The sequence below is a fragment of the Cyanistes caeruleus genome, chromosome 3 (assembly GCF_971803275.1).
Source record: "Cyanistes caeruleus chromosome 3, bCyaCae1.hap1.1, whole genome shotgun sequence".
NCBI lineage: Eukaryota > Metazoa > Chordata > Aves > Passeriformes > Paridae > Cyanistes > Cyanistes caeruleus.
Window position 1 is genome coordinate 31,270,088 of NC_141703.1, and position 18,856 is coordinate 31,288,943.

The window sequence follows — 18,856 nt, forward strand, 5'->3', positions numbered from 1 at the left end:
CAGGGAGCCGAGGCTTGTCTCCCATATCTTTTATGGTTATTAAATTAGGATTCTAACCCTCAGAGGCTTTCCTTCATTAGTGAGAGACAGGTACTTTCAAATTTTGTCCTATTAACTACCACAGATTTAATAATGTGGAGTTAATACTGGCTCAGGCTTTAATCCTGTTGTTTCCTATTGATATTAAGATTTCAATATTCCCATATTGCATCTAATCTCACATAGCTTTACATATTTTAATGTGTTTTATAAACTGAGATAATCCCAGATTTTCCAAATAATTATTAGATACCAAGGATTACCAGATAAATGTTTTAGATATCAGTCATGGCTCATTGAATTAAAGATTTATTTTTTTTTTGTATAAAATGTCATTTGTTTTTCTGTGTGATTCCAACTTCGGGAAAGAATTCATGTGGCAGTGATGTGAATTGGCTAATCTTGTGTTAATTTTTCTGATTTACAGGAAACATTCAGGATCCAGATGAGCCGATTTTAGAGTTCAGTTTAGGTAGGCTTAGTGATTTTTATGCTAGTTTTGATAATGCATGCCATTGAATATGTGTGAGGTTTTATAAGTGTTGATTTTGAAGTGCATTTCATATAGTAAGGTTTGCAACTTTGCTTTGATTTTTATGGAGATGTGGTACAGTTTTCATGCTGCCTGTACAGTATCTTTTGATAATCAACCAGCAGTTCCATTTTGTGAAGTTTCTAAAAGTCTGTAACTAAAACATCGGTCTTATAAAATTTTAAATATTTACTATGTGAATATTATTATTAATTGTTTACTTTTTATGTGAAGATGCAGTGAAACTGCCTTCACTGTCAGTAAATCAGCAGTCCAGATCTTCAAGCAAACTGAAGATTTGCTGGCAACACCATTTTAGAGCAGAATGTTTTCTAAGAATTGCGAATAATGCACAACTTCTTTCCTGTGGTCTTTGCTGTCAAGTGATAATGTGAGATGCAGAAGTGATCTGAATTCTCAGATGGTTGAATTTGGACAGGAAGCTTGTGCATTGACTCACCTCAGTGGAAAAATAAGTAAAAAATATTTTCTTCATGAAAATTCAGTCCATAGTTTCAACTGCAGGATGGTTTTCTTGGTTTAATAGTGGTCTAGTATTTGGAAAGTTACGCTCTTAACAGTGTGCTAATGAAAAATTAGAAAATTTTCTCAGTTGTGTGCAATTGTGCTATGAATAATAATCTTAACAAGCATTCTCAGAGATGAATAATTTACTTCAATTATTTTCAGATAAAAATATCTAGAATTAGGTACTTCAATTATTTTCAGACAAATTAAAAATATCTAGAATTACAAAGCTGTTTAGCTAAATTTCAGAATTAGCTTCTTGCATGTAGCTGAAGCAGAGTTGGACCACGCCGTAGTTACCTGTATCTAGCTAGATAGAATTTGGCTCTGAAGTTTAATGTAGTTGTGTAGAGTCACTTGTTGAAATTTTTGTAAGTTGTTTCCTACTCACTGTAGTCCTTTCCAGCAGTTAAATGCACAGTAGCATTTTAGAGGAAATAAATTGCTGTTATCTTACAATTACAAGCTGGTGTTCCTCAGTAGTGCTGCTTGATCAATGTTCAGGCGCTTCTGTTGGTTCTCCCTGGGCAAATGCCATTTGATAATGGGCTTAATGGAGCGTGACTTTGAATCAAATATAGCCACCCCCATGAGATTACCAGGAGAAGACCTATGAATGTGGGCTGTTAAATTGCAGCTCTAGAACTTGGAGCCAGACTGAGCTGATTGCGTGTTTACTGTTTGCATGTACAAAGGTGAGCAGTGTCTGTGTTTATAGTGTAGTGATGAATATTAAGCCCTTTGTGATTTGATTGCTCAGGGTATATAATGTAGTTTTATAAAAATGTAGAGTCTTACAAAAATATGAAAAAGATCCTGAATCTAAATTTATTTATCTCTTGCATACCCAAAGCTTGCAGTGAGCTGCTAACTCCATCGCTAGATCGAAAACCAAATAGTTTTGTAGCAGTGAGTGTAACTACACCTCCCCAGGCATTCTGGACGAAGCATGCACAGACAGAAATTATTGAGGTAAGTGCTGAGGTACTTCTAGATTAGGTTTAAAATCAAAGCTAACACAGGAGTAATTTCTTCCCTAATAAATATCACCTTACATTAACTTTTGGCTTTTTGTTTATGATTCCAGGGAACAAGTAATCCTATCTTTCTAAGCAGCATTGCCTTTTTCCAAGACTCTCTTATCAATCAAATGACACAAATCAAACTCTCCGTGTATGACGTCAAAGATAGATCTCAGGGAACAGTAAGTTTTCTTTATTCTGTTGCCTGACCAGTCAGTGTGGAGCAAAGAAATGAGAGCCAAAGAGATAAAATTAGTAGCTTCTGTGGAAGAAAACAACGGGATAGCAGCACTGATCATATAGAAAATAAGATAGGTAGGGAAAGGAGGAACAAAAGAGATTGGCTTGGCAGAATGAAAAGCATTGACAGTTTTCCCAAATAAGGCTTCTCTGCAGCAAGTTTGGAAACCATAAATTAAAAAGGTCCTGTCACTTGTGCTCTTACATTGCGGACATCTTTAGTGAACTAGATAATGAATAGGATCCAGCATCCCTAACCGACGCTTCTAGAGTGTGTCAAAAAGCCACAATGAAACTGTGCTTTGGAACAGACCACCTGAATTCCAGGAATCACCCTGCCCTGATACATTAGATTTTTTTCAAGGGTAAGGTTTGCTCCTTTACTGAAAAAACTTAGTGTCAGCACTCCCATGTTGCTGCTTGGATCTGTGGGCAATACAGGCCATTTATTCACAGTCTGTTGTCCAGAATACTGTTTCAGGCCTCATGTGTCTGCTCTTCTATGGCTTCTTCAGGGGCAGAAGAGCTGTCACACTCTGTTCAGTGCTTCATGGGGAAGCTCTAGGGTAAATTGAATACCTCCAGAGGAAGTAAGTTCTTCAGAAGGAGAGAAATTTGGGTCAAGGATGCAGCCTGAGCCCTGTTTAGTCATTGCTTTCAGTGTTCCTGTATTGCTTTGCCTAAGCTCATATGTATTGAGGTGCCTCCATGTATATCCTAGAGAAACAAAAAATGCATATTTTCCTTCAATGGAAGAAAAACTTTTATAAATTTTAAGATATTTTAATTAGTTATATATGGCATATTTGGTTATGGTTTTGCTCTTGGACTTTTATGCATAATAATTGTATTTTGCACTTCAGTGCTGTGGTTAAAGCCTTTGCTCCCTGTAAAGGTAAATACAATTCTGCAACTCATCTTCTTTCAGATGTATTTGTTGGGTTCTGGGACGTTCACTGTAAAGGATCTTCTTCAGGAGAAGTACCACAGGTTGCACATAACACTAAGGTTAGTAATATTTTCCTTCCTTTAAGTGTTAATTCTTCAAAACATGCTTAAGATATGATGAAAACCTCTTATTTAATGGCTAAGTTGAAAATGGACTTAATTAAACTCCCTTGTTTTGATATCAAGTATATTCTGATTAGCAAAGTGTGAATACATGCATTTCTTCTCATTTTTATATTACCCTCAAATGTATAAGCTGAGCACTACCTAGGCTGCCTTCAGTTCTGTACATAATCCTTATGGAATAAGGGGAATGTATAACCCATTATAAAATTACCCATTATAAAATTACTCCAAATGAAGTTGAAAAGCTTCCTGTTTAAAATGTTCTTTAAGTTTGAAGATTAATAGCCTTTTATAAGTGTCTCCTTGTTGATGAACAGGTCCTCCTCCAAAAAAATCTCAACGCAGAGTATTTGTTGCAGGTCGGCTGAAAGTGACCGTGTTGGTAACATCACAGTTATTGGATGGCAGATGGAGGAAAAATCTGACCAAAGGCCTCCAGTGACAAGGTCACCTGATACAATTAATGGAAGGGTGAGTATGAGCATTGTACCAAATTCAGAAGAATGCAGATTTATTGCCATCATTGAAATTAGCTAGGTTAACATCTGCTATCAACTTTCCTGTCCCTCTTGATACCTGGTAGTGCTTTCCATTTTCAAAATACTGTAAGGAGCAGCCTAATGATGATAAAGCCATTTTGAGTTTTGCAGAGCTCTTGGTGCTCATGTGTGAGATTAAAAGTCTTGGGAAAAAATTTAATTTAAAATGATTAAGCTTTAGTGTCAAGTACTCATGTTCTTCATTGGAAGAGGCTTCTGGTACTGTTCATTGGTGCACTTGTTGCATGGATAACTGGTTTCAGAGACATGTGATATTTCATTTCAGATCATGGATTGGAAGGTACCATTAAGCAAAACTGTAGTGAGGATGCTAGGGAATTCCCAGAATTTAGTAAAACTGAAAAAGTTACTTGACTACTGGATTTTTTTTTTCCTGATCCCCAAATAATTGTTTGAGAGTAGATGTTTGCAGCACTTTCTCAACCTAGACATATATTTAATCCTGTAAAGCTTGTGTTTTGAGCATCTTGGTGATCACTGCACTCTAATATGTGTATTAAATTCACAGTGTGCAATAGAATCCCTTTTTATCCTCCAGATCTGTTGATGCCTACTGATGCAGTACCTGTAAGGACTCTGGAGCTGTGCTAGCATAAGTAGTTGAAAGGCTGAATAAATATTTTTGTGGCATTTTTAACTGTGCAGTAGAAGTAAATAGGAATGTTTAGGATTTGTTATTCCAGCCTGCAATATTTTTTGTCCACAGTAAAAATATTTTAAATATTAATTTAAGGCATGTGTGGAATTGAATATTTCTTTGAAGTCTCTCTGATAGGTCATCACTGCATATTGCTTGGGCACTGAGGTTTCATTCTTTACTATTTCTTGGTTTTGTTTTTGTTCAGACTGTGTTGCCAGTTGATGAAAGTTTAACAGAATCCTTAGGAATCAGATCCAAATATGCTTCATTGCGGAAGGATGCACTACTGAAATCTGGTAAGCTGCCCTGGGCTGTAACAAGTTAGCTTTAGGTATCAATAAAAACTAATCTCTCCTGTGTGCCTGTGGCTCCAGGGCATTTCAGCAGATGTTTCATTTGAATAGGAGCAGGCTGCTGACTGAGCAGTCCTTTCAGGGTCATACCAGAATAAGTAATCTTATTATATGCACTATTCTATATTGTAAAAACAGCAGAAGCAAACTTTTGCCATTAAGTTGACTGTAATATAACATTTTTCGTGCAATTCCATAGTCCTAAGCAATTGTTGCAGGGTGAGGAGAAGGACAGAGGAAAGCAAGCTGCTTGAAAAAAAGAATCTTGCAGAAAGGTTAGTTTTCCAGCAAATGATTGCATGAGAGGAAAATGCACAGTACATAGACAAAAGAAAAACAAAAAAACATTTTAAAAGGTGAATATGTATTGAATTTAATTTCCTTAGCCGTGTAGTAAGTAGTCTGGAGTGGAGGCTTTTCCTGCAAACACTTGAAGAATGGTCATTGCAGAATGACCATGTTTGCAAAAGGTAGACTGATGTCTGGTTAAACCAGATCTTGACAGCAGAGTGTTTCAGCATGTTAGTAAACTGAAGCCATTTACTTTAAGAAAGAAGAGATTTGTACACTTTTAAGTCAAACTGTAGGCTTAAATAGTGTAATTTTATTTCTATAGTGTTTGGTGGTGCCATTTGCCGAATGTATCGTTTCCCAACCACTGATGGAAACCACTTGAGAATCTTGGAGCAGATGGCAGAGAGCATCCTGTCGCTGCACATCCCTAGACAATTTGTGAAGCTGCTTCTAGAAGAAGATGCAGCAAGGTAAGTTTTGGGATGGTTTGCATGTGCAGTAATACAGCAGTGATGTGTTTGAGTTTTGAGTTACAAAGGCATAAATATATCTGTGTTAATGCACTAACTACTCAGTGAGATAAGAAATGGCTTTGAGAGTCAGAAGAGTTGTTTTGAATGAAAAACAAAACAGAATAAAAGCAAGTAAAATGAAATGCTGTAGTACAGTAATGACATTGTCTCATTTTAGGAGGTGGGAGGGAGAAGGAAACCTGTTAAGCATTTTGTAGGTTTATTCTGAATTTGCTTCTTTTTGAAGCAATTAATTCTCTTCCAGGCAACATACTCATTTATGAGTGTTCCTTCCCTACATTTGTAGGCTGTGGTTCACAAATCTAATGGTTTATGTATGCTTAATAAAGGCCAAGATTGGAATGTTAAAGAATTTTAGATGTGTTTTTGAGTAATGGGCTTTTATTTCAATTGTGTTTGAATTCAATCCTATAGACCTTAACTAAGTCTGACCTTAATTAAAACTAATTTGTGCTCTTATTATTGTATATTAGGACATTTCAGTTCCTTTGTGATACTGTGAAATAAAATCATGGGTTAATCCATTCATTTTAGGTATTTTAATATTTTGTGAAAATTATAAACTCTCATGGGAAGATGGCAGAGACTTTTTGTAATGCATGGGAAACCTATTTGAGTTTCTGGACTTCACAATGATTCTTTTTTCTGATGTTATGTTTTTAGTGATGTGCTCTTAGATTCTAGAAATTGAACTCTGTATCTTGTTCAGCTGTCCTGACACAACCTTGATGGAGCAGGCTGGGGTACGCCATTGGATATTTAGTCATGGATTATTTGTTTTTTATTTTGTATCTTTGTTTCTCTACAGCTTTCCTCACAGTAGGTTTAAAAGCACCTATTCATTATGAGTTACAACCATAATAATAAAGAGCTGGAAAGCTTATCCTTAAGGTGCCATGTATAGTGGATGTAGGTTAAGGACTTGAGGATAAGGAGAATTTAGGGTGAATAAACAAAAAGATATCTTTCTGTAAGACTGTAGACAGTGAAGTTTGAGGCCTTGGCCATGAAATGTGACTGTTCAGAGGCTCTTGCTAAAATCATACAGAGATCAGTGGATGCCTTTCGTAAGCAGGTGCAGGTTAATAACAGCCCAGGTAATTGTTAATATGACCTTGTATATGTACACTGGGTGTTGTGGCTCAAAGGTAAATAGGTCTTTGTGTAATTACTGAGAAAGGCTCCCTTGTCTCTGTTCAGTTGAGGTGACCCTCAATAACATGCACAATCACACTTTTCATAGAGTCACTCAGATTTGACCAAGCGCTCTGTTCTCCATTCTCACAGTGCTGCAGCCCAGAGCAGTGACAGACAGCTACACAAGTACAGCTGTTTTTTGTCTTCACATCCTGGTGACTTTTAAAATGTCCTTGGATAATCATAACTGCTGTCTCTTAGATAAAACTCTTCTGGGCCAGAGCTCTTTGAAAGGAAACTTCTCACTGGGGGGTGTGATGTTTTGACTGCCTCATTATTTATGGCATACATATTCTTTGCTGCTTGCCTGTATGCGACAAAAAGTAAACTTGAAGTGTTAAGCTACTTCAGGAAGACCAGGGCTCAGATGCATGGCTGGTCTTGAGCAGGGAGTTTGATGAGGTAATCATAATAGCATCTTATGCAGAATGCAAGTTTTAAGATGAAACTGAAAGTGTCTTTATCTAGGTCACTGATAAATATACTTCACTCTGTTGCCTGTCGGCAAATCAATCTGATGTTTTTCTTGGAAATGTAGTTATTTTGGATAATATCTTAAGGACTGTGGAGTGGGAGTTGCTCTGTGAAATGCTGTCTTAAATTATACACAGTCAATTGGTTAAAATTGTGGAATTAGGGATATTGAGAGAACTGCAAAAAGAACTGCTATATCCTTCTGACAGATGATTGTTCTACCTTTTATGGGGTAACATGCTGTTGAATTGTGCCTGGTGTTGACTTGTTTACTTTTTCCCCTTCTTCCTTTATTCCAAATAATACACTAATCCAAGAGGACAGAAATACAAATGTGACATACATCACATACATACATGAAATACACTGAGTATTTTCTCAGCAGCACTGCGGGGGAACAGTATATAACACAGGATTGCCATGTGTGACTGGAAACCTGGCAGTCAGGGTACAAAGGAAAAGTCAGGGATTTCCTGTTCATATCAGGGGATGTCCAGTCCTCCTTTATTCTACTCTGAGTGCCCAAAATCCTGGATCTTAGATGAAGGTTTTCTGGGCTCATCTTCAGTCTCTCCAAATGCTTAATGCGTGCGGTCTCTTCAAGCCCTTAATGCTTACACTTATTAGGCTTTCCCTGGCCTTGCCAACTGTTGTGTACATAACTTACCAGTGAATATACTCCTTGTACCTAACATCAGACAGGTGCTAATAACACCCAACCTCTGTCACAGTTCCTAATTAGTTTAAGAACCACCACAGCTCAGTAAAGTGTCCTTTAAAGGTCCTCATTGTCCCAAGTCACCTGACATGATGACAGTTCCCATCATTTACCAATACTCCTATAGTTTGAGAGCTTCTGCAGAAAGGTGGGAAGCTCTGTTTATGACCAACACCTGGAGCTCCTGGGGGGAATACAGTGTATTCTGCCTGTGAGGAAGAAATTTACCTCAACAGTGCGCAGCCTGTGCTTTGGGATGTGTGTTTGGAAGCTTTTCCAGTCTGATGAGTAGCTTAGACACGGTAAATTGAGAGCATGTCAGCTGAGGTTGGTGCTGGTTGATACAATGTGAAACTCATTCTTGGTCAAGTGGACTATGGACATAAACACCTCTCTTTCCCTCCCCATCCCCCTCCATTTTCTCTTTTTTGCCCAGGGTTTGTGAACTAGAAGAATTGGGAGAACTGTCTCCTTGTTGGGAAAGCCTTCGTCGACAAATAGTTACACAGTACCAAACAATTATTTTAACTTACCAGGAAAATCTAACTGACCTGCACCAGTATAAAGGTGATTTTTATTTTTTGCTTTTTTGGTAAAAACGTGATTCTTCTCTACCAGGATTGTTTGTGCTTCTTGGAAATGGCAATCCAGAATGTTTTATGAAGAATAAACAATGCTATTATGTTTCTTGTCTTTCTTAATATTTGAGTTTTCTAATTACCTGGGAATATTTGTCTGTTCTATTTGCTCTCTTATCCTACTCTGAAAGTAGAGGACGCGTGTAAACAGTAACAGAAATATTTTGTTTTGTTTTTAACTTTTTAATTTTCTTTACTTTCAGCACATAACAAATGATGAATTAAACTTCTTGAATGTTTTAGGATAGGCACAAGGAGAAGGGTTTTATGCTTACTTTTGTGTCTTGCATTTCTCAGGTCCTTCATTTAAAGCCAGTAGCTTGAAAGCTGATAAAAAATTGGAATTTGTTCCTACGAATTTACATATACAGAGAATGAGAGTCCAGGATGATGGAGGATCAGGTATTAGTTTCTCTTTCTTCACTTACTTTGTTTCTTTACATTTTTATTTCTGTCTTCAGCCACACAGCCAAGTTTCTACGAACTTCTGTAGTAGTGCTACTTCGCATTTTTGTAGCACCTTTTATTCTCAGATTCCAAATCTCTTTGCAGAAGAAGAGATGTAAGTATAATTACTGCTGCCCTACAGGTGGCAAAACTAGGTTCTGGAGTTAACTGAACTCTAGGTGGCACAAGTTAGCCTTTGTACCAGGATTGGGTTAAGTTGCTGCATCCCTTCCAAACATTTTGAATTGCAGTAGAATAAAAAAGGTTCTGACTTTTTTCTTGTTAAGCTTGTGTGCTTTTTATCCAGAATCAACATGTATGGTTATGTAAAATCATGTTTTTTCAAATCAAGCTTGTTCCATCATAAACTGACCTGGGTTTTTAATTTTTTTAGCAGTAATTCCCTGTGACCATGGACACACACTTGCCTCACGTGTCCATGTGAGGGATTCCTGTAGTGGCAAGCTTTGTATACAGACCGGTGTTCAAGACTTCTTTTTCACTGTCAGTCAGGAAACAGAGGACCTGCAGTCATGTGTGGGTCTTTCACCTGAAAAAGTGTTTCATTTCTAGGGCCTCTAGAACAACTGAGTTTTTCATGTCTTTCAAACCATGGCAAAGTTTTCCAGATATTACTTTCAGAAAATTTTTTGAACTTACACAATTGTTTGTCTCTGTTAAAGAAGACAAGTTTTCATTTGTAAGTCCTTTTTGTCCATCCCAGATCAGAACTACGACATAGTCACCATAGGAGCACCAGCAGCTCATTGTCAAGGCTTTAAATCAGGTGGCTTGCGGAAAAAGCTGCATAAATTTGAAGAGGCAAAGAAACAGTAAGTAGAAACACTATTGTGACAGCTGTTATTGTGCCTTTTTCTCCTGGTCCATGCTCAGTTATTTGGAAAATCATTCCATTCTGTTTTTATTTCATTCAATAGTACTACTATACAATATTTTGTATATATATATTTTCTGTGGGTTCTTTTTTTTTCCAAAGAGGGAGAGAGAAAACAGTTTCTTCCTTATATTACTGTATTTATTTGTTTACTGATAGGCTCTTTCTAAGAGCCTTTTTATGAAAACTTTATTTTTGCTGAATACTTGTTGAGTCATTTAATTTAGCTATTTTAGGTGTTGGGTTTGGGTTCTACCTAATTGTGGGTCAGAACATTTGTCTGCTGAACCTCCTCAACTGCACTACATCATGCTTCAACCCATTATTTTCAGGAGACTTTCACCGCTCTCATAGCTTCAGGGTCCTGTTGCTAAGCTCCCTTTAGCAGGAACCTGCTGTGTCTGATTGGTAAATTCCTTGTTGACAAAGTGGGTTTAGTTCTGAAACAATTGCTGGAGGCCTTCCTGCATTGCCTGAAGGCTTATGCACAGACTGGACTTCTGAATTTGGCCTCTGCCCTACAGGCAGGATACTTGACCCCCATGGTCCTGTCTGCAGGGACAGCTGAGTGACCTCTGTAGAAGTGTGGATATGTGAACTAGAGGAAGGTACAGAAGCTGAGAAGGTCACATTTGCTAACAGAACACCCACTCCAGCTCCCAGAGAAGGGAGAGTGCTGAAGGGTCTGCATTGCTTCTGCTACTGTATGGGGCATTTACAACACAAGAGCAGCAGGACAAGGAGTTGTTGTAGTCAGGGAAAATGAGACCTTGATAATGCCCTTCCAAAGAAAGGATTAGTAGGATTTGGAGCTGATAGGAGGAGGGAATGACGTGGGAATCAACTGCAGAATTAATTTTGGCAGTAGAGAAATGAATAGCAGCATCGTGTGAATGTCAGTCAGATATGTTCTGATAAAAAGATTGGTGCAGAAATACCTAGTGTAATTATTCAGGCTGACAGAGTTCACTAGGATAGGACTAGAGGAAACTGTAAGCTTGGGAACACTGGTATGCCAGGCTCACCCTTTCGGTTCTTTTGATACCACTGTTGCTTTTTGAAATAACCTCCTTCTGTCAGCATAGCCACTGAAGTGGTTCTTACTCTTGCAATAGCTAATTTCCCATGTGGATTTGTTCTTTTTCCCCTCACCCAATTATTAGGTTGATTAGAGAGCTTAATTTTTATCCAGTACTTTTTCTCTAAGTTTTTCAGAACTGTTCTTTCTGAGTCCATGAAAACTGCAGGTTCAACATTTGAAGAACAACTTTCATTTTAAGTACATCTATGTTATCAAAAAAGACAGTATAGTAGAACTGAGATCCATCTCCTCAGTGTCATTGTTACATTCTGTTCCTTCTTCTATCATTGGTATAACTGTGCTTGGTGCCTTCACAGCATTTCCCCAGATCAACTCATGGTCATCTGGCAATCTGTGGTTTTTTGCTTACAAGTTCATGTACCCACCTTATTGAAAAAATGACTCAAGTTATTTCCCCAGTCATACTTTGTTTTGTTTCTGCTTTTGGTATTTGCTAACAATCTGCTAATTTTATTTTGGTTTTTTGTTTTTGTAGCAGTTATGAGGAGTGTTGGTGAGTTTTCTGTTTCTGAGAGTTCTATAGAGGGTTTCTGTTCTCTGGATTGTTTTATTTTCGTTTTTTTTGGCAGAGATCTGGTGTGTTTTAAAGTGTGCAGGGCTTTTTTAATATCATGCATCATGGCATCCCTAATTGTGCTCTAAGTAATTGTAGCTGCTTTGTAGAACATGATGTGTGAGTGAATTTCATTTCATCTGCAATGTTTATTTGCAATGAACAGCTAGCTTCCTGGCTCTCTCTGATCATTAAGAAGTTAAGAAACTGAAAATCAGAACACAAGGATTTTATATATTTTCCTTTATTATTTCCAATGAAAACTATCTGGAATGAGAAACTTTTATGGCAGTGATGGAAGATAATTAAGATAATTTATGTATTTTAAAACCTTAATATTGACAGATTTGGCATGGTGTATATTTTTGTAATCCATGTCTTTATTTAAACATTTTTACATAATTTTTTTCCTCATTTTGTGGTGTCCAGTGCTATCAAAAACAGACATTACTGGATGGTTCAAAACTGCAGAAGTTCTGCTCCAAATTACTCTTATTAAGGTTGAATCCCTAATTCTCTGAGAGTTTAAGTCTGTATTACAGTTTGCTAATTCAATGAGAGCTGTTCATTTGAAAAAGCAATTGCAGGTTGGAAAGTAAGTATATGTGAGCTCCACACCATAATTTTTTCCCCAATCATCCTAGCAAGTGTTTATGATTAAAAATATAATAATTCTAAATCCACTCTCAATATGCTGCATGGCCTTTTCTGCCAACTATGTCTTTATGCATGTTAACCACACTGTCGTGGAAATAAATTGCTCAGAGGAATTGTCACTAAGATCACCAGTCACTAGAAAGCACAAATCAAGTACAGAGAAAACCCTAAAAGCTGAGATTAATTTGCTGTATGGCACAGCAGTACTGGGGAGTGGTTGTCCTCTGCCCCACTTGGGTGGGTGATCAGAGCACAAACAAGGAAACTCTTTCAAGGATCACTTCTGAGTTACACAAATTCCTCATCTTTCTTTTGTGATGGAGCTCAGGCAGACTCTGGCATTAGGCTTCTTCCTTTCCTTATCTGTTAAGGGACAAGAATTGGAACTGTGGCACGATTTTGAAGTGTGCCCCACATAACCCTCGTGTCCTGCCTCACAGATACGCTGCAGAAATTAACAGCATTGCTCTAAGGGGAGCAGAGGAGTTCACACTCCTTGGAGGTCATGATCTGTGGTCACCATGCCTGACAGAGAAACTCCTCTCCATGTAACCTCTCAGTGTGGCTGTCCCCATTTAACAGTGCTGAGATCGGTGCAAACAGTAGGTTCTTCTGTGCTGTTACCATGCTGAAGCCATTCATGACCAAAAAAAAATTAATAAAATTAAGATAATACACAATTGGTGTCCCCTCATTCTTGATACCGTGTCATGAATGGACATTGCACTTGGCACAGCTGGAGATGATGTAAAGGCCTGGTCTTTGGGTACCTTTCCTACTGGAAGGAAGAACCCAGCATTTTGCTTAACAAAGGGAGTAGTAGTCAGTTGGTTCCAAATAATTAACTAAGAGCACAGCTTCAGCTTTGAGTAATTTTCTAAGTTAAAAGGCAGCTTTTGTGAATGACTCTTTCAGGTGGGATCAAATTACCCTTTGAAAGAGCTATTCTTTCTCCAGCAGTTGTAGAGCATCTGTCTTGGATTGGATAAGCAACTTCTGTAGACATCTAAACTTAAAAGGGCATAAACTGTTCTCCACTGTCAAATAATCAGTCTTAGTGTAGCTGTATTATCCCCATATAAAGATACGTTTGTCCCTAGTTTAGTATATTAATTGTGTGCTAACAGAAATTACACAAAGAACAGTGTCCTTGGATTAGCCTGAAGATGCATGTTGATTTTTTATGTATCATAAAATTGCTTTTGCTGCTGTAATTTGATTCTGGTCTGCAACAGAGGAAATTTTGTTAATACCACAGTGTTTGCATTACGGAACTGGGTGGCATTTCTGTGTTAGAAGTAGCACGGGTTTTCTTTTCATTATTTTAGTATATATGTGTTTGTAAACAAGGCCTCAGTGAAGTATCTGTGTTGTAAGGAGAGGGAGAATGGAGCAAGATGTCTCCACAAACAGTGATTCTGTATCTGATGGCAAAATCTGTCACCCACATTTTCCTCAGCAAAGCTGTCCCTCTGGCATACAAACTCTGCCCACAGCACCTTGATATTAGGGATTAGTAAATCTGCATCTGAATGCTTTTATTAAAGGCAGAGAAGTCTCTAGGATCATGTTCCTGCTGTGCAATTGCCCACTGGACTTTCACTGTTATCATTAGTTTAGGTTAATTTTTGTTGTCTGCCATTAACTCCCCAGCATGCCACTGTAATGTATATACCTCTAGACCAATTCCTCCCTAAAATCAATTTTTCTTTTTCAGCACTTCAACAAGTTCCCAGTCTATAATATACATCCCACAGGACATTGTTAGAGCAAAGGAAATTATTGCACAAATCAACACCCTGAAAACGCAAGTCAGTTACTATGCAGAAAGGCTCTCAAGAGCTGCCAAGGATAGATCAGCTAATGGCCTTGAAAGAACACTCGCCATCCTAGCAGATAAGGTAGGAGAATAATTAATTTCCCCACTGAAGCACAGTGTATTGTTTGTTCTGTCTGTACCTTTAGTAGGTTTTCTTGAAACATCAGTTTTGCCTTTTTCAGTAGGGTGTTGTAACATGCATAGACCAAAAAAAATTTTATCAGCCTTTAAAAGTTCCTGTTTTTATTTACCTTGTCTCCTACTTGTGACACTCTTGCTTCGCCTCCTCTTGAAAGTGCAGTGGAGAGCAATGTCCTCTGATTCCCTCTATTCATTCATCACATTGCGGTAATGTGCATTCTTCACTTTCTTTTATATCCTTTTCTCCATAACCACCTGGGATTTTTTAATGTTCTGAGTCATCCATCAAGCAGCAGCAACCGTGTGAAAGTTAATGAAACAATTCTGTATTTTTCCACTGGTGAAATAAGGAATAATGGTGACACAGCCTTTGCTTGAATTATAGCAATGTAAATCAGTTATTTCTTGATGTGTGCTAACAAAAAACAGACTGGACCCACAGCTGAACACAATCTTACAGGGAGAAAAAACCCAAGTACAGTTTTACTGACCTCTTCTGTCCTTGAAGCAGATCTGAAGGTTCTAAAGAGCAATAGTGCTAATCAGCTTGCCAGAAATTGTCTCAGTGGAAGGGATATGCATGCAACTTATAATGGGACCTCATGTAAATGTATTATTTATTATAATACTCATTCTAAATAAGTACAGTGTATAATTGATCTATGGGATTTCCTACAACTGGATTATGTGAATATATAACATATTAATGTCTTGTTTCTACTTTTTTTAGTAGACACACAGGCCACCTGGTTTTCATATTCATAGGCTTACAGAAATAAGTGTGTTTAATACAACACAGTTAAATAAGACAGGGAACAAATTGCATTGATTAGTGGGTTATACCTTCAGTCCTCCTCTTCAGTCTTGTTATAATTTCGGACAGGATGATGGGGGTGAAGCCTGATCCTTCTGGTGTGGAAACTGTTGTGTGGGGTATAAAAATAATGTAATCATAGAATACAGTGAGTTGGAAGGTACTAAACAGGATCATTTTGGTCCTGCACTCCCAGACTCATACCATATGCCCAAGAGCATTGTCCAAACACTTGAACTCTGTCAGGCTTGGTGCTATGACCCCTTCCTTGGGGAGCCTGTTCCAGTGCTCAAACACTGCACATGTGTCTGCACCTTGTTCTAAGCTGAGGTGCAAATAAGGATGATTTGTACATTGCTTAGTGACATTTTCAACAATTAAAAATCTAATATAGTAGTACAGACTTTGGAAATGTGTAATTTGTGTTTTGTGATCTTACACTATTTTTTAAGGTCATTCTGTAAAGGTGTTCTAAAGGCACTTTCAAGCAATAGTTTCTTCTATAGAATATTTCTTTTTTTCTTTCTTGAAAAAAATGCAGTATCAATTGTGTATGGAATAATGAAAAATTTTCAAAATGTGGGGGTTTATTGCTTTTCAGACCCGGCAACTTGTCACAGTCTGTGACTGCAAGCTGTTGGCAAATTCAATACATGGACTGAATGCTGCAAGGCCAGACTATATAGCTTCAAAAGCATCTCCAACCTCTGGAGAAGGGGAACAAGTGATGCTAAGGAATGATCAAGATACACTTGTGGCCAGATGGACAGGAAGAAATAGCCGATCTTCTCTGCAGGTGGACTGGCATGAAGAAGAATGGGTATGTTTGCATAATGGGGTGCTGAATCCTTTGTTCTTTTTTTTTAATTTCTTTTTTAATAAGCTCTGTAGCTGCTCACCAGATATACATAGGACGAGTATGTAGAAGGTATTGGTCAGCTAGCAAAGATGTTGTCTCTGTCCTGCAGGCAGTTACTCCTTGGCATGGCAATACAAGCAGGCTTTAATAAATATTTCTGGGTCTCCTAAAAAGTGGAACTTGTTGCAGCAGATGCATAATATTTTTTAGGTGAGGTCCAAGGGAAAGTAAATAGCTTTGAAAGTGAAAAACTGACCATACTACAATGGGCTTTTGCATTCTCCCAAATAAAGTGTATTTTGTGGGTTTTAGCTATGCAATTTAGCCTTCCTCTTACAAAAATTCTCCTGTGACCATTTAGAACTTCCAGTCAACCACTATTTCAATTATGAACAGCATTTTAAAACAGTTTGAAAAAAGTACTTAAATAGTTTTTGCCTGCCAATCAAAATGAGAATTGGACTTTGTAAATTCTGTCATTGTATTAAATAAACAGAAGTTAAATAAATCTCATAAATAGTCAAGATGAATTAAAGCAATTATTTATATTCTGAAATACCAATTTTTAAAAGCAATTAAATTCATTTTGGAAATGGATCCTTATCCTTGCTAGTTGTAACTATTTTAGCATACTTTGACTTACTATCAAAGTCACAGTAATAACATACAAATGAAATTAATTCAGTATTTAGACATTACTATAATACAGTAATTTTATCTCCTATTCACTGAGTTACAGAGAAAAAAGAGATGTGTGGTTGTATACAATTACTATGTCAAACATGAATTTCAAGAGTAAACAATAGTGCCAGCTAGAGATTGGAATAATAGTACAGAAAGAGGATCTTAAAATTGTTTGGCAAGCTTACACAGAAAATAACTTTGCAATTTACCACATAAGTCATGTCACTACATATTATTGACATCCTGGTATACTTTACTTATATATCCATCATTTTTGTATGCACACATGCAACCACAATAGCCCAGAGGAAACTTTGCAGAGGAATTGTGACTAGAATCACAGGAGGAAATATATCGCCAAGGGAATTGTTACCCAATGTCTCTTTTGGTTTTAAACTGAGAAAGAAATGTTTTCTTTTAAGGAGAAAGTTTGGTTGAATGTTGACAAAAGTCTGGAGTGCATCATACAGAGAGTGGACAAACTTCTCCAGAAGGAACGCCTGCAAAGTGATAGCTGTGAAGACGTTTTCCAGTGTGACGTCAGCAGTAGTAGTAAGAAAGGTAATCGGGACAGTCGTGCCTACTGGATAAATCCAGAAGATTTAAATGAGATCTCATCATCCTCACCATCTTCATCATCCTCACCACCATCTTCATCCACACCATCCTGTGCATGCCATTCTCTCAAGACAAGTGCGTATGCCAGACACTGCTTCTCACTGCTGCTCTCTTCCTGTGTGCTGGCATCATTCCTGAGCCTCCCTTACAGCCCTCCATGTGTTTTTAGCTCAGTGCTGGTGTTAAGCAGTGATGTCAAGCAGAAAGAGCTGTTGATGTACTGGGAATTGCCGAGCCCATTACTTATTTTGTAATCCTGGTCCCACTGAAATAATTGCCAAATCCATTGGTGGCGCTTTGTTTTTGCTCTGTGGGTTTTAAGCTGGTAAAAGAGTTGTATGGGTTATCACCACAGACACCACCTCTGGTAGCTTTCCTGTTGGCTTCAGATTCTTTGCAGCAACCAAAGCTTATTAGAGGTAAATAAAACATGAGAGAAGTGCAGACACTACTGTAAAACTGATAGTCCCAGCTAGACTGCTAAAGCATGAGAGAGGATACCAAACAGTCCTATTAGACTGAGCTGAATGTAGGTGAATCTAACAGAGTTCAAAGCAAATTTTAACCCAAATGATGGTGCTGAGGCACTCAGTTATTTAGACTTCTAGCTGGAATGTAGGAATTGTCAGTGAAAGCTCTTAGCTGAATAATCCATTCAAAATTTAAGCTCAAGTGGGTGCTGTATTGAAGCCAGTGTAAAATTGTGAGCATGTGAATGGAATATATCCTTATCAGTTTAGACTGACAGTTTGGAAGGTGTGGATTAAATTTCAGAATTATTTTATTTAATTGAATTGTTCTCACATTCTTTACGTGTGGTCACTCTGATTTGGCCACTTAATAGTGCAGGTGGGCGAAGTGAAACTCTAAAAAGACTGATCTGTGTTCTCATTTCCTTTGTCCTGTTCTGTCTCATCATTTGATGGCCCTTTGTCCCTTATGTGTGTCTGTGACTTCATGTCCATCACATTGTTAGTGTTTCAGTGGAAGGCAGTGCCTTAAGGAAAAAAAAGACAAAAAGGAAGTAAAAATAAATGTTAATATATTTTTGTGTAGCTTTGCATGTCACCTGTAGTTTATTGTCTTAGACAACCATGTTTTTCTAGATTAGATATTTTTGTGTGTTATTAAAAAATAGGAGAGTAGGTTCTTGTTTTATGAATCTTTGACTAAATTTCTTCTACCAGTGTGATACCTATAAATGTTTTTGTTTACTAGCTAGTTTACATGAAGTTTTATATGTATTTTACCTGTAAGTTTAATCAGTAACCTTCAATGCACATTCACATAAAAGATTAAATGTGAATTCTTTAAGTTAAAGATTCACAGGAAAAATCTGTGATGAGTGATATCAGAAGCTTTTCCCAAGACGATTTGATGCTGAGAACACCTTAGAACAATATTTTTCTACTATATTCAAGGGAT

The 18,856-nt window shown here is 37.5% G+C and overlaps 1 protein-coding gene across 50 annotated transcripts in view; it reads left to right on the top strand.

Annotated features, from left to right (window-relative positions):
* INPP4A (inositol polyphosphate-4-phosphatase type I A) overlaps nt 1–18,856 on the top strand; it is a 108,441-nt gene that overhangs the window by 63,766 nt on the left and 25,819 nt on the right. For 18 of the 50 annotated variants that reach the window (XM_086880532.1, XM_086880540.1, XM_086880534.1 and 15 more), the window contains 13 exons: nt 467–511; nt 1,953–2,071; nt 2,187–2,303; nt 3,290–3,369; nt 3,795–3,906; nt 4,841–4,931; nt 5,605–5,752; nt 8,641–8,771; nt 9,140–9,244; nt 10,014–10,122; nt 14,214–14,397; nt 15,872–16,090; nt 17,236–17,374. In XM_086880532.1, the coding sequence (XP_086736658.1) occupies nt 467–511; nt 1,953–2,071; nt 2,187–2,303; nt 3,290–3,369; nt 3,795–3,906; nt 4,841–4,931; nt 5,605–5,752; nt 8,641–8,771; nt 9,140–9,244; nt 10,014–10,122; nt 14,214–14,397; nt 15,872–16,090; nt 17,236–17,374 (1,599 nt within the window). Of the gene's footprint in view, nt 1–466; nt 512–1,952; nt 2,072–2,186; nt 2,304–3,289; nt 3,370–3,794; nt 3,907–4,840; nt 4,932–5,604; nt 5,753–8,640; nt 8,772–9,139; nt 9,245–10,013; nt 10,123–11,761; nt 11,780–14,213; nt 14,398–15,871; nt 16,091–17,235; nt 17,507–18,856 lie in introns of all 50 variants that reach the window. The other 32 variants (XM_086880526.1, XM_086880517.1, XM_086880527.1 and 29 more) reach the window with 3 other exon arrangements.